This window comes from Neomonachus schauinslandi, chromosome 2 (assembly GCF_002201575.2).
Source record: "Neomonachus schauinslandi chromosome 2, ASM220157v2, whole genome shotgun sequence".
Taxonomy (NCBI): Eukaryota; Metazoa; Chordata; class Mammalia; order Carnivora; family Phocidae; genus Neomonachus; species Neomonachus schauinslandi.
The window spans coordinates 161664936-161680987 of record NC_058404.1 but is presented as its reverse complement, the minus strand read 5'-3'; the positions used below and the strand labels follow the sequence as shown (position 1 = coordinate 161680987).

Here is a 16052-nt window from a genome sequence, read left to right as displayed (position 1 = left end):
CATTTACTTCCTCTGAAGGGGTTTTTATTAAGCCCCTTTTCATGGCCCTGCAGCAACCGCGTCTACCTTCAGGATGATGTCTCCTGGCAGGAGCCGGCCATCCCTGGCAATCACCCCGTCCCGGTAAATGTGCTGGATAATGACATGGACCAGCGGGGTTTCACTGCCTCCCACAAGCCTAATGGAGAGGCTTTCGTTGGGATCCACTCGATTGATCTTGACGCTTGTAATTTCACCATCTGGAATCAGGTGATACAACCTTGGAAAGACTAAAATGGACAAAGACAGCATTTATTTAAGACACCCACCCAACGGACATTTCCAACCACTCTTCTTCTTGCCAAACTTTGGTTTCAGCCAAACTAAACTTTAATTCATCGTTCCTCGTACATGTTTTCCATTTTCCTGCCTCTGCGCCAGCATCAGTTTCTCTGCCTGGAATGTTTTTCATTTTAGGCCTAGACCCAATTTTTCCTTCAAGACTTACATGAAATGATCCCTTTCAATTAAACTCTACGCTGATCCCGCTGTTTCCCTGCTCTGTCTAAACATCCCAATTCCCCCCAAAGCTAGCTCCCGGCACTGAGGCTTCCGTTATCATCCATGCTCATTTCTTACATCCTCTCCTGGACTCTAAGATCTTTGAGGACACCATTTCTTGCTGTTCTGTGGCTGTGTGCACATATCACAAGTGTCAGCCAAAGCCTCCTGGGGTGAAGGAGTGAAGGAGAACATAGGGTCATTATGGAATAGACTTTAGTTTCAGCACCTACTTATCGAGCCACAAAACAGAACAAACCTGCTCTTCTGCCTTCTCAGGCCATTTTGAAGCTTTCTCCCTGGAAGTCCCTGCTTTTTCAGGCTTAGGGAATTCCCAAGCCTCTCTCCCAGACACTGGTGTCAATAAAGGGAAGTCACACAGCCTGATTCGTGACCAAGGAGAGCTGGTGGTGTCCAGAGGCTCATCCCTGATCTGGCTGCATTGCTCAATTCAGAGCTCACAGGAGATCCGGAGACCTAGGTGGGTGCCTCCAACTTTATCTTTTAACTGAAGACTCTTCTTTCCACATGAAATCTTCCACGGGTCCCTTCCCCACCAGCCCATACCCCACCCCTGTGCCCACACACAGAAGAGCTTCCTTAGTAGTCCAGTTTGATAGCGACAGACAGTTGAATGGCTTTATTTTACAAGGTGAGGACATTTGAGCTTAGAGTGGGGAAGTGACAGGACTGGCTAGAGGTTGCAAAGGAAGGTGGCCCTCAGGGCCAGTCACCGCCTGGGGCTCCAGGTGACCTGCCATCCTGTCACCTCCCTCAGGTTTTTGTGGAACCAGGGATCCACAACAGTCCCACAGGGGACTTGCCCTATAGACCTATAAGCCAGCACTGCCGACTGGAGCCGTCCTCTGCCTCAGTCTGAGTAGAAGCATGCCAAAGGGACGCCATGACATGCCAGGCAAGCTACACCTAGTTTGGGGCAGCCGCAGCTCCTCCCCCCGCCACTTGAGTGTGGATGTGGAGGGCGGAGATGCTTTCGCCTCCTGTAGCTGCTGACAGCTGCCTTTGCCCTAAGATTCTCTCTTCATTAAGTCATTTGGGAAGAGGAAAACTGCAGGTCTGGCTCTGCCTAATATGCACTCTGTTTTCAAAACCCTTGACCTTAGTCCATTTTCCCTAATGAACTATGAGTTCATTAAGAAGTGCTCAACTCTCCAGGAACAATACAGAAAGAATTAAAATTACTTCTAAGTATTGCAGAACACGATAAACAAAGCAATTTAGCAGCCAGAGGAAGCCTGAGACGTTGCAAATGTGGGTCCTTCACCTCCACCGGGATGTAACTGAACGTAAGGGATTGGCTTGGCTGTTTGGCTGTGGATAGCAGCCTTAATGTGTCAGTTCCCGGGGCTAACAGTGCTTGGGTGATTGAGTTCAATTAATGTTTAAACTACTTGGATTACATTAAGTAGGCGTTACCATAAGCATTTGTTGAAACAGGTCTGGTGACAGGGAATGGTGATTTTAAAAAAAAACAAACACTTTGAACAAAGAAAGATTTAGAAATAATCATCAAACTGCTGGTTTTTGTTCCCCTCCCCCTGTCGACCCCCCCCCCCCAGTAGATTTACAAAAACCATCCTCCCAAACTGAAACTACTCAGGCCATTTGAGAGTCTGAAAGGACACACCCAGTTGCACTTGTACATAATATTAATTAGAACCACGCCAATGAGACTCTAGTGACATTGAAGAGTTAAAATAATTTTTTGGAGTGCTTCGGTGGCTCTACCAGTTGAGCATCCCACTCCTGATTTTGGCTGAGGTTGTGATCTCAGTGATGTGGGATGGAGCCCCACGTTGGGCTCTGTGCTCACCAGGGAGTCTGCTTGGGATTCTCTCTTGTCCTCTCCCTTTCATCCCAGCACACACACACAATCTCAAATAAATAAATCTAAAAAAAAATTTTCAACTGCCAAACTCGTGCTGGTCTGGAATGAAATAAAATTGTTCAATATTGTGTCCTCACCGAAGGACTAGGGATTTGATGTTATTTACTGAGTGTTATGTGCCAGGCATTGAGCTAGCCAGTTGTATGCATGCTTTTGGGATTTAGTACTTACAACAACCCTATGAAGTAGATTATTATTATCCCAGCTTCTTAGAGGACAGAATGCTGGAGCTCAGAGAAGTTAAGTAACCTGGCCAGGGTCACACAGCCAATAAGCAGTGGAGACTCTTTGCCCCTGTAAAAAGGATGGATAAACTATGCCACGGGAGTTCATGGGGCCAACCACAGGTTGCTGAAACAATGCAACTCGAAGAGTTGCATTTATTATAACGGGACACCGTTATAATAAAGATGCAGATGCATCGAGAAAATCCTGAAAAGACCATCATACCAGCCTTGCCAAGTCTTAACACCTCACCCCATTCTGGAGTCATAGCTTCCTGGGGTATCTCAAGAAATCCATTCTCTCCCACTCTAAGCCCCCTGCACACCTCACGTGGCGGCCATCTTCCCAGAACATAGTGCGGTTCCTGCAATAACACTCTGCAAAAGCTTTCCGGTGTGTTCACTGCCCCAAATCAAGACTCCCAAACGCCCTCCAGGATCCATCTCTTCTCCCACTACTTTCTAACGCACAGTCAAGATCCCAATGCCCATCCGGCTCATAAACCACCTCGTAGACACAGGTTACACAGCCTGCTTGCAAGTGATGCTTCTTTCTCTTGGGCTGCCGCTGCCATTTATTTATAGCTCACTCTTCATGGTATTTTCTTTCTTTTAGTCATGAAGGAGGCTCTTGAAGCCAGGAACTGGATTTGATAATCTTTATATAAAGTTATAGAGCCTAGGCTAGTACCTTCCACACAGTAATCTCTTATTAAAAAGGTTTCTGCAATAAACAGGCAAATAAATCTTATGCAGGCAGAAGAAAACTTTATGTGGAGGAGGATTCAGGACCCTTTCATAAGAGGAGGACTGGCAGACAGGGAGTTGTAATCCCATATTCATGGCACATTCAGCGAACACCACCGTGTGTGCCAGGTATGGTGCTTCACCTTGAGGACACGCACACTAACAAAAGAACTCCTGCTCTTACAGAGGCAGTGACAGTGAAAGGGACACCGTTATAATAAAGATGCAGATGCATCGAGAACACCAAGGAAAGGGGACTGAGGGAGTCGGGGAGGGCTTCTAGGAGGAGGCCAAGCCTATGCGGAGCCTGGAAGGAGGAATGAGAATGGCAGCTGAAGGGGTGTGGGAGTGAAAGCTGAACAACAGCCTGGAAGGGAGAGAGAGAGACACAGTATTCACAGGACTGCAATGAGCTCAGAGTAGTGAGAGCACGGAGTGTGCATGTGTATGTGCGCGCACAGAGGGGAGAGGTGACAAGTAAGGAAGAGAGATTTTCTAGCTCTGCTCATGGATTCTCTGAAGGTGTGATAAAGACAGTGGTTTGGGATCTACCTCTCAACCCCTAGGAGGGGAGGGCCCTTAACCCAGTCGTTACCAGAGTGGGCTCTGGAGCCAGAGAACCTGAGCTAAGGTCCTAGGTCTGTCATTTTCTAGCTGGGTGACTTTGGGTGATTTACTCTCTGGGTGTCTGTTTCTTCATCTATAAAATGAGAATCATCATCATCCCTATCCCTTAGAATTGTGACATCTAAGTGACTTAGGACAAACACTACCTGGAACACAAGAAAGCTCCACTTTTTTTTAAAGAGCTATTGTTACTGCTCTGAAGGTCTAACATAAGATAAAAAGAAAGTATTTCCTCAGCTGCATTTATAAACACATAGGATCTAAGATCCAACAGAGCCTGGATTCTAGAGCCACGTTACCTGAATTCAAAGTTAAGCAAGGTAATTTGGGGCAAGCTAAGTAATCTCCCTGTGCCTCGATTTTCTTATCTGTAAAAGAGGGATAATAATAGTAGCCATTTCATAGGTTTGTTGTGAGCATTAAATAAGTTAATGCATGAAAAACACACTCAGAACCACACATTATACCTAGTCATAAGAAGAAAAAAATACATAGCATTTACTGCATGCCAGCCATGTTCTAAATGCTTTTCACTTAATTACTATTATTTCTTATATGTGTTAAGCTAGCACCTGAATAGCTCCAAAACCTATTTGCTCACCCTCTGTGAAAAGAGAACAATCATTTCTGCCTTTAGTTACTTATGTAAGAAGTAGGCTGATCAAGGTAAAAAATATTTAATGCCCTTGTGAAGAGAGGTGTCCTAGAAAGTGGGTGGTGGTCCGGTTCTCATCACCCCTGAGGTCATTCTGGAAGCCCAGCCCATGTCCGTCCAGACTCACAGGGAGGTCACTTACCTTCAGAGGCAGTGGTGTCTTCAGAATTTTCTCTGCCCTGGTCAGCTTGGTTGGCAACTGTACTCCCACTCTTTGTCCTTCGAAGAACACTCAAAGCTCGGTTTATTTTTTTAAAAGATCTGCTTCTGATAGTGGATCGCTCAAAGGGCCGTGCTGACGACAAGAGAAAAGGAAGAAACAGTAGCTACACAGTCACAGAAATCCTCTTTTACGTGCATGTCTGGTCAGATATATACAATAACACAAGACGAGTGATTGCTTCTAGGTGGTAGAATGATGCGATTTGCTTCTCTGTTCTGTCTCCGTTTTCTACAGTAAAATATGTAAGGTTTAAAAACCTGCGTTTCTTTTTTGCTGGGCTGGACTGAAGGTAGCAGCACTTTCCTTGAGCAGCATGGATGGGAAGGTGCCAACACTATGGGGTGGTGAATCATCAGGCCCAACTCTACCCCTTCCACTAAGTTCGATTACATATTTTTAATGATCTGAGGTACTTATGGTTTCATTTCACTTTGGAGAATTAGACATTGGATTGCTGCTGAAACTGCCAGAATGATTTCCCCTTAAAAAAAAAAAATGTCTAGAACATTCTACAGTAAATATTCCACAGAGGGCAATCTCAAGGCAAGGAGCCCATTCCCAGACAACCACCCATTTGACTCACCCCTAGTTCGGTTGCTCCGGCCTGAGTCCAAAGGGCTGTCTGCTGGCTGACCATCCTCCGCTGTGGACACGTAGGCAGGGTTGTCTAGGCCAGGCTCATTTGTCACCAAGGAGACAGTGGCAGCTGCAGAGACCTCTGGGGAGAGTGCTGTTGCTGTGAGGCTCACGCAGCCGTCTGGGCAGCCATGTTGAGAGCGCCTCTTCTTGTCTTTGGTGAGGCCATAGTGGGAAGCACCCTTACAGCTGCAACAAACCAATAGGAGGTCAGAAAAGGCTTTCGCTTTGCTCATTGTTCAACCCGGCTTCTTCACGTACACATGCTTGCTGCACTTGGAACGGGAGTTGTTCACTCCTATGTCCCACCCCCCACCTTATCACATGTAGGTACTCAATATACACTCACCAACTAGATGATTTAATGACTTGAGGAAACAATTTTTAAAAGATGTTTTTGCATTCTCCTAAAGCGCTCTCAGTACACTGGCCTCTGGCATGCAAATGTATATAGTTGTCATGGTGTCTACAAGACTAGAGCTTGAGGTGGGCACTCTTCAACTGTTTGGACTTAGTAATTCTCTCTTGTTGGTGTTTATTTTGACCACAAAAGCCCTTAGTCACACTCAGTCCTTTCTTTTGGGTTTGGTTCCCAAAGCACTGAACATAAATACAAAGCTCCTCCCAGATTCCATATTTAACTGTCCGTGGAAACAGAATCGCCATCACCACAAAGCCACAGGGGTTTACTTAGCATTGGTATTCTCTAGAGGCAAGCTTGCTGGCTTCCATGCTCTACCTCTGGGCTACTGGCCAGAACCAGGGGCCAGGGGCTCCTGCGCACCAAAGTCCCATTCATTGTCATGTCTTCTAACATTGGGAAATGTTAAAAGTAAAAGTAAACCATAAGTAAAGAAAGTAAAAGAAAACCATAATTGTCTATAACCATTCACTCCCCATGTTGAGGAGCAGGCCCAAGGGCCAGGAGGCCAAGGTATAAGCAGATCTAGGTCCATATTTTGCTGTGAATGTACATACATGTGTCACTGAGAAGGTCATTTCAGCTCTTAGGGTTTTGGTCAGAAGATGGGGATGAGTTGACGATCTCATTGTACTGTGGTGAGCAAGTAGCTGCAGATGGCCACACCAGCTCCCACAGTTGTTGTGAAGGCAGAAATCATGAGGGTGAGCCCCTTTAAGAAATGGCCATTTGCTTATAATAGATGTGCTAATTATAAATTATTTTTATCAATTCATTATAGAAAATCTTATGTGGTTGAGCTATTTTAAATTACCCTCTGAGAGCCTATTTGGAGGGATGCTTCACATTCTTGAAAGTAAAAGGAATCCAACAGCAGTCTACAGTTGATATGCACACAATTTCATAGCCTGTAGAAACAGAGCTAGTGGATAGAATGGCTTACTGTCTGGTTCTGAATCCTTGCTCTGAAATTTACCTGTGTAGTCTGGGGCAATTTTGTTAACCTGGTTAAACTTCCTAATCTACACATACATTTGGGGCTGCTGTGAGGTCGGGTCGATATTTTAGTACCCTGCCAGACATATAGTAAGTTATCAGGAGATTGTAGGTACTTCTGTAATCAATCCATTTTGGGATGCTTGTTTGTTCATACTCTAACATCTCTGAGATTAGAATGCATGGATGATGGAGTCATGCAGCTTCTACTGTGCCAAGCTGCAGTCATGATGCAGATACCGTTATCTGAACAGGGCAGACACAGTCACAGGGTGGGGAGCATCTTCTAACTTCCATTGAGTTGCGTCCATTCTTGGCACTTTGCCATTGAACTGAATTGGCATTCAATGTCTTAGAAAAGATTACATTATGATTCAGCACTGAAATGAAAAGTTACTGCATATACAGAAAGTCTCAAAAACAGAGTAGTGGCGCCTAAGTTTGATGCTGATGAAGCAAATATTCATTGTTAGGAGAATAGCAATTCCATATTTTCTTGCAAAGAGACAAGCAAATGCTTTATTTGCTTAGAAAGAAAGATGTCCCCAAGGAGATAAAAAGTGGTGTTATATTTCGTTACTGAGACCATTCAATAGGATTGGACTATTTCATGCCAAACAATACAACTAGAGGGCAGGAGAGGTCACCAAATTTGTCTGAATGGATTTCAAAGTCCTAGGAGTCCAATGTGACCAATCCACACACTGCATGCAAATCTTTAAAGGTGTTTTGGAATAATGTAACCAGTGACAATATTTAAAACTGTTGGTACGTAAAATATGTTTCGTATGATCAATGGCATCTTAGATCTGATGAAATGTGGTTTTAATATTAGTAGAAACGGACTTTGATTATACAATCCCATACCCTTATCTTATAGAAGATGAAACAGGCCTCCAGTTTTTAATGCTAGTCTTTTTCTCACTGAAAAAGTTCAAGCTCCTTCCTTGAATTGGTAAGGTTTTATTGTTCTGATTAGCTACTTTGGCTTGAAATTGTTCTGCTTAAAAATAGCAAACTGGTTGATATGGGAAACTGAAAAATTGGAAGAACTGTGTGATGGAAAAAATAAAAGCCAGCATGCATTTGAACAGTTCCAAAGTCATAAATACATGAGTGGAACACTTCTACCCAAGCCAGCAATATTTGGTTAGCAATGCATGGGAAGGAAGTTCCTAGACTATTTAGTTGGACTGGAAACAGTCTTTCTTTTCTTGGGGCAGCAATGCCCTTGACCATGTGCCCTGCCAGAACAGGAAATGAATTTCCCAATTGGACAAATGGCTGGTAAGTCATGGCTTCCTGGGAGGACATAGCATATCCCAGTGGAACAAAGGGACATCTTATTTTGCTGCCATGACCCTGTGGAGGATTAAGGTATTTAAAATCTCTGAATCTGAAGACTATACCATTAAGAAAAAATTGCTGTTCCAAGTCCTTGGGGTTCCAGAGTCACGTTTTTTAGTCTAGGAAAGGAAAACCTTATAAAATGGGTAAGTAATCTTCCCTGTGGCCTCAAATCATAGCTATCCTTACAACAGTTTGTGTGTGTGTGTGTGGGGGGGGGAACAGAATCTAGAATTAAACTTTCAGACTCATATGCCTTGAACAAAAAATGTTCTGCTAAAGCAACCCATAACTGTGTGATGTTGCTTCCTCCAGTTTCTTGGCTTAGCTTGAATCCAAGGCACAGAATGATCTATGAAGGTAGCAGCTTGTACTTACTAATTATCTCTTTTGTGGTGATTAATACTGAGGCCTCTTGATTTATAAGCACAAAAGAGGGGAGGAGTGAGGAAGAGCTGATTAACATTGGCCGGTACAAGAACATACAGTGAACCTGGGTTGTGTTCAAAGGAAGCAGGATTTATTCTCCCTTTTAGTTATCCCGAGCACTAAGTACTCTCAGGTGGTGATGGGTGATGGCCATGAACTTGAAAGATGAACACAAGGAACATAAAAAACCCATTTTTCAACCAAACTATGTACTTTGGATATGCCATCTGTTCAACAAAGCAACTCTGAAAATCAATTATTATTATTATTATTTTTGGTAATAAAGTACTGGGATCCTGAGCTCCTATATCAAAGTTAGCAGAGGCAAATCAGTCTTAATATAAGAAGTGGACAATGGATGTGCCATGGAATTTTTGCCTTTTTTTTTTTCTGCAAGGGGATGGGGAGCAAGAAGAGAAAATGAACTCTTTTCTTGCAAAAATTCCTGAGTCCATGAGTTTGCTACTGACAGGAGTTGACCTGAAGCTGGATAGACCCTAACATAATTCACAGAGGCTCTGATGGGGTGTCCTGCTGAATTCAGCCAACCAGGAAGCACGAGCTGCTTTGCAGTGGACGGTTCCCTTCTGACAGTGAACTTAACCACTTAGGATAGAAGAATATACATTGCCTGTAAGTAAGAGCCTCAATACCTCATCATAATAGTCTGGCTAACTATGCAACCTCCCTTTGATCTAACTTCCCTCACATTCTTTCTCTCTGTTCACTTCTGAACTAGGTAAACATCAAGTCTGTTCTTCATATTGAGTTCATTAATTGCCCAGTCTGATCCTACTTTAAGCCAAGTCTTTTTTTTTTAAAGTTTTTATTTATTTATTTGACAGAGAGAGGCACAGCGAGAGAGGGAACACAAGCAGGGGGAGTGGGAGAGGGAGAAGCAGGCTTCCCGTGAGCAGGGAGCCCAATGTGGGGCTCGATCCCAGGACCCTGGGATCATGACCTGATCCGAAGGCAGACGCTTAACAACTGAGCCACCCAAGCGCCCGTAAGCCAAGTCTTATAAACTCATATGCTAGTGAAGTGAGGAAACAAGGATGGTGAGGCCAGGTGACCATGGTGAGGTATGCTGCTCCATTTCAAGGGTCCAGCAGCTGTTACAGGCCTTTGCTGGTCCTTGTCTCTGGAAGACCAACCTAAGAGCAATTAGTAAGAAAAAGAAATAAAATGCATCCAAACAGGTCAGGAAGATATATACTGTCACTATTTGCAAATGACGTGATATTATAGAAAACCCTAAAGACTCCACCAAAAGACTATTAGAACTAATCAATGAATTTGGAAAAGTTGCAGGATATAAAATCAATATACAAAAATCTGTTGTGTTTCTATATACTAACAATTTCTGATAATTCATTAAGAAAACAATTCCACTTATAACAGCATCAAAAGAAATAAAATACCTTGCAATAAATTTGGCCAAAGAGGTGAAAGATCTGTACACTGAAAACTGTAAGACATTGATGAAAGAAATTGGAGATGATACAAATAAATGGAAAGATATTCTGTGCTCATGGCTTAGAAGAATTAATATTGTTAAAGTGTCCACACCACCTACAGGAATCTAGATTCAGTGCAGTCCCTATCAAACTTTCAATGCCAGTTTTCACAAAAATAGAATAATCTAAAATTTGTATGGAACCACAAAAGACTTCCAATAGCCAAAGTAATCTTGAGAAAGAACAAAGCTGTAGGCATTGCCTGATTTCAAACTATTTTACAAAGCCATAGTAATCAAAACATTATAGGCTTGGCATAAAAACAGATATATGGATCTAGGGACAGAATAGAGTCCAGAAACAAACCCACACATATATGGCCAATTAATTTATGACAAAAGCGGCAAGAATATACAATGAAAAAAGGACAGTCTCTCTTCAATAAATGGTGCTGGGAAAACTGGACAGCCACATGCCAAAGAATGAAGCTGGAGCACTGTTTTACACCATATGCAAAAATTAGCTCAAAATGGATTAAAGACTTGAATGTAAGACCTGAAACCATACAACTCCTAGAAGAAAACATAAGGAGTAAGCTCCTTGACATCAGTCTTGGTGATGACTTTTTTGGACCTGACACCGAAAGCAAAGGCAACAAAAGCAAAAATCAACAAGCGGGACTATATCAAACTAACAAGCTTCTGCACAGCACAGGAAAACTATCACCAAAATGAAATGGCAAACCACAAAATGGAAGAAAATATTTGCAAATCATGATAAAGGGTTAATACCCAAAATACACAAAGAATTCATGCAATAGCAGAAAACAATCATATTAAAAATGGGCATATACAGATGACCAACAGGTACATGAAAATATGCTCAACATCACTAATTGTCAGGGAAATGCAAATGAAAACCACACTGAGATATCACTGATATATCACATGTTAGAATGGCTATTACTGAAGACCAAGAAAGAAGTATTGGTGAGGATATGGAGAAAAGGTAACCCTTCTGCGCTGCTCGTGGGAATGTAAATTGATGCAGCCACTCTGGAAAACAGTATGGAGTTTCCTCAAAAAAACTAAAAATAGAAATACCATATGATCCAGCAGTTCACTTCTAGGTATTTATTTGAAGAAAACAAAAACACTAATTCAAAAAAACATCCACACCCCGTGTTCACTGCAGCATTATTCACAAAAGCCAAGAAATGGAAACAATGTAAGTGTCCATCAATAAAGGAATGGATAAAGAAAATGTGGTGTATATATACAATAAAATATTATTGAACATAAAAAAGAAGGAAATCTTGCCATTTGTGACAACATGGGTGGACTTTGAGGTCCATTATGCTAAGTGCCATAAGTCAGAGAAAGACAAATATTGTATGATCTCACTTATATGTGGAATCTAAAATAACAGTAGCAAAAACAAACAAAAAAACCCCTCAGGGTGATAGAAACACATTGGGGTTTGCCAAAGGGAATGTGGGGGTAGGTAAAATGGACAAAGGGGATCAAAAAGTTATAAACATCAGTTATAAGATAAAGAAGTCATAGGGATGTAATGCACAGCATGGTGACTATAGTTAATAATACTGTATTGCATAGTTCAAAGTTGGTAGAAGAGTAAATCTTAAAATTCCTCCCCGAAATAAAAATTTGTAACTATGCAATTGATGTTAACTAGACTTTCTGTGGGGATCATTTCACAATATCAAATCATTATGTTGTATACCTGAAATTAATCACTAATATATGTCAGTTATACCTCAAGAAAAAAAAAACAGCCTAGTGTTGCTGGAATGAAAACTTTATAAGCTGAAGTCCAGTTTCTAATGTGCAGTCTCTTGATTTTTAAAAGTTAACAAATTCAACATTTTAAAGCCCATGGCATGGGTCAAACAAAACACATCTGTAGGCCAGATCTATCTCAAGGGATGACAATTTCTACCTCTGGGAATTAAAACAAACAAACAAACAAACACTGCCAATGTGAGTAGGTCTGACACATTTCTCTCTTTTTGGTCCTCTTTGAGGCAATGCTACCCTCCTTTTACTCTTTCCCCAATCTCCCTCTGTCCCCACTGGAGTGAGGGTGTGTGTGTGCATGCATAGGGAAGATGGCTCCAAAAGGGGTTTCCCTTCCATGATTTGCCCCAGCCCTATTTTTTTTTATAAGTACAAAAATAATTTAATAAAATTCAATATTCATTATATGCATATACCTCTCAGCAAAGTAGGAATAAAAAGGAAATTTTTCAACTTGAGAATATCTATAAAACATCCACAGCTAACATCATGTTTAATGTTGAAAGATGAATGCTTTTTCACTGAAATCAGGAACAAGACAAAGATATCCTTCCTCACTATTCCTTTTCAGTATTGCACTAGAGGTTCTTACCAGTGCAATATGGCAAGAAAAAGTAGTAAACAGCATACTGATTGGAAAGGGAGAAATAAAACTGCTTCTATTCACAGAAGACATGACTGTCCATGACATACTTTAGACATCCAATTGATTTTTGTAAGTTAACCTTGTGTCCTGCAACCTTGTTGAATGTACTTATCAGTCCTACTTGCATTTTAATATTTTACTTGGGATTTTCTATCCAGCCCTATTTCTGATCAAAGAAGTCAGAGAAGGAGACTAAGTTCTCAACTGTCTGTCTTTCACTGCTAAGAGAGCTAATTACTTGCCCAAAGCTATTACGTAATGAGAAAGGGAGCCATTCAACCCTAATGGGTGTATTTGCTCTTTCAGGCAAAGAGAATCAAGATCAGGGGGCTCTGGAGGGAAGCAAGCTCCTCTGCCAATGGCTGGGTCTTAGGCTTCAGCTGCTCCACTGAATAGGAGGAGTGACTCAAACTTTGCTCAGGGTCCTTGGGGCCAGGCCAGGGGACTGCTGCAAGAGACATGGTCACCATGAAATAGCAATAGGCTCTTGTTTGTGTCCTTGGATGAGGCAGCAGGGGGATAGGCCATTGAGATTCTCGGGAACCCATAGTGCTCCAGCTCCGAGAAAGCTTTATCAAGGTGCTGGTGACCCTGCAGACTGACAGTGGGCATCAGACATGTGTGCTCCATTTCCTGTGCCAGCACCTTGGCCCTCCTGACCCTGTATCTCCCTTGCTTTACAACACAACCAAGCCCATCTCCCTGCACCTGGTCTTTCTCCCCATCCAATCTATCCTAACTTCGCCATATTACTCAAAAAATTTCCTGTAGAAATATTTCCCACTGCGTACCAGATAGTCCCAATTCCTCATCCTGACATTCTAGACTTTGCCTGATCTGTAAGGATCGTGGGCTCCCTACAGGGTCTGGCAAGCCAGAAGGGGGTCGGGGAGAAGAGAGCTATTACCTATTGATCTACTATGTACTGTGTTATGCTCTACATGGGTGGTATTCTTTACCCCTCACGACTGTCCTGTAATAGTCATGATGCCACCTCCACTTTACAGATGAGGATACGGAAGCCAGCAGGGAGGAAAGCCTTGTCTAGGTTCACAGAGCGGAGCTGGGATTGGAATCCAGGCTGTGGGGTTCCATGCTTTCTCCCCTCTCATGGCCTGGCCTCCAGCCCAGAACTTTCCCTGCACTCCAGGCTCATATATCAACCTGCTTCCTTCATGTCTTCATTTCCACATCTCATAGGCACCTTGAACTTAACCTATCCAAACACCCTAAGCTTCCCTGCCAAACCAGCTCTTCCCACATCTTCCCGGCTTTATTGAACAGCATCTTACATCCTTCCTGTTGTTCAGGTCAAAAACCTCAGAGTCATCCCCAATTCCTTTATTTCTCTCAGCACTCCAAATACAACCAAGAAGATATATCCGGAATCCAACTACTTCTCATCACTTCCACTGCCACCATCCTGGTCCAAGCGACCATCCTCAATGCCTGGATTATTGCCACAGCCTAAGAGGCTTCCCTGCTTCTACACTTGTCTCCCTTCCCCATCTATTCTCCATAGAGCATAAGGTACTCACAATGGCTCACAAGGTCCTGTGTTCTCTGTCCCATTGCTTCTGCCTTCATCCCCACCCCTCACTCATTCACCTCCTGCTGATTCTCACGGGGGCCCAGCACATTCCTGCTTTGGGGGGGCTTTGCATTCTGCTGTTGTCCCTGTCTCTCCAGGTTCCCACCTGGTCTGTTCCCTTATCTTCAGGTCTGTGATTAAAATCCACCTTCCTTGACTACCCTACTTAAAACAACTTTTTTTTTTTTCCTGGCACAACCTATCCCCATTCCTTCCCTCCTACTTGTTTTTTCTCTACAGAATGCAAGCTCCAAAGGGAGGTTGGGAAGAGTCTGGTTCCATACTTTAGCCAATAGAAACAAATTGTGAAATCTTGATCCTTCTAGGAAAGTGAGGACTTCTTCATTGGTACTCATATTGGTGCTGGGGGAAGAGTCCGCTTGTAGATTCCCACGTCTCTCCCCGCCTACCTTCGAGGCACATTAGCTCTGCCCCAGCCAACCAGTTAGCTCTGGGCAAGTCTTGCTCCAGGGTCTATAAAGGGACAAAGTCTTGCTTACCCAGGTGCATCTTAGAGGGTCTGAATAGCATGTACATTTGCTAGGGCAGGCACTCAGTCCACATTTGTAGAGTTGAACTAAGCAACAGTCACCCTTTTGGCATTCACTTTAGTGAAATTATCAAACGGGGGATGGATGGATTCAACCCCATGGTCCCGACAACACAATTATCATGATTGTGATAGGAAGCCAGTCTCCTTTTTTCCTTTCAGCAAGCTCAGGATGTTCCTTTTAATTTCCCTCACTCCAACTCTAGAGGAGAAAAATGGGAGGGAAGAGGGAAGACTTTTTTTATTTCTCTTCCCCTTTTCACATACTTCCCTAGTAACTTTTTTTTTTAATCTCTCCTTGATACCCAATAGGATTTTATTTGATCTGGGTTCCAAAACCAGTACACACATAGAACTAAGTAACAGTTACCATACATCTTCTTTTGATGGATTATGCTGGTAGAGCAGGGCAAGTGATTTTAAAATACGGTTTTTCATTCAATATACACTTACAGAGTGCTTCCTGAGAAAGTGAAGTGGAAACAGCACAAGCTTTCGAATTCAAAACATCTGGATGGGAATCCTAAGTCTGCCACCTTCCTGCTCTGTGACTTTGAACAAATTCCTTAATCACTGAGCCTCATTTCCTGGATATAAAATGGGCACAATAATGTTTACTGTAAGATTTAAAGATTCACACAAGGTGCCCATCAGTACTGGAATGTAGGAGTGATGAGCAGTAATTAGCATAGTTACTGCATATCAGGCATGATGATAGACAATATGGATGCAAAACAAAACAAAACCCTCTACGCAGTGTATGCTCTCAAGGAGACGGACGTGAAAACAGAAAAATCACCAGGCCCCGTTATCTGAGGGAGATAGAGGTACAACAAGTGTCGAAAGACAAGAGGAAGGAGCCACTCGCTCTGCTTGGAGGTAGCCAGGGAAGGCTTCCCAGAGGACGTGAAGCTAGAGCTGAATCTAGAAAAATGAAGGACGTTGGTCTGGCAGTCTAGATATGAATGCTACTTTCTTTTTTTTTTTTTAAGATTTTGTTTATTCATTTGACAGAGAGAGAGAGAGCGAGAGCAGGAACACAAGCAAGGGGAGTGGGAGAGGGAGAAGCAGGCTTCCCGCCGAGCAGGGAGCCCAATTCGGGACTCGATCCCAGGACCCTGGGATCATGACCTGAGCCGACGGCAGACGCTTAACGACTGAGCCACCCAGGCGCCCGATGAATGCTACTTTCAAAGGCCCCAAGGATGAAAGTACATGGCAGGTACCAGCATTCCTG

General features: G+C 43.0%; 1 protein-coding gene across 3 annotated transcripts in view; it reads right to left on the bottom strand.

Moving 5' to 3' along the window:
• The window catches only part of LNX1 (ligand of numb-protein X 1), a 116391-nt gene that overhangs the window by 29789 nt on the left and 70550 nt on the right, over window positions 1-16052 (bottom strand). For all 3 annotated transcript variants that reach the window (XM_021701701.2, XM_021701700.2, XM_044912948.1), the window contains 3 exons: window positions 5509-5750; window positions 4845-4997; window positions 67-269 (listed from right to left, as the gene is read on the bottom strand). In XM_021701701.2, coding sequence (XP_021557376.1) covers window positions 67-269; window positions 4845-4997; window positions 5509-5750 — 598 coding nt within the window. The remainder of the gene's footprint in view (window positions 1-66; window positions 270-4844; window positions 4998-5508; window positions 5751-16052) is intronic.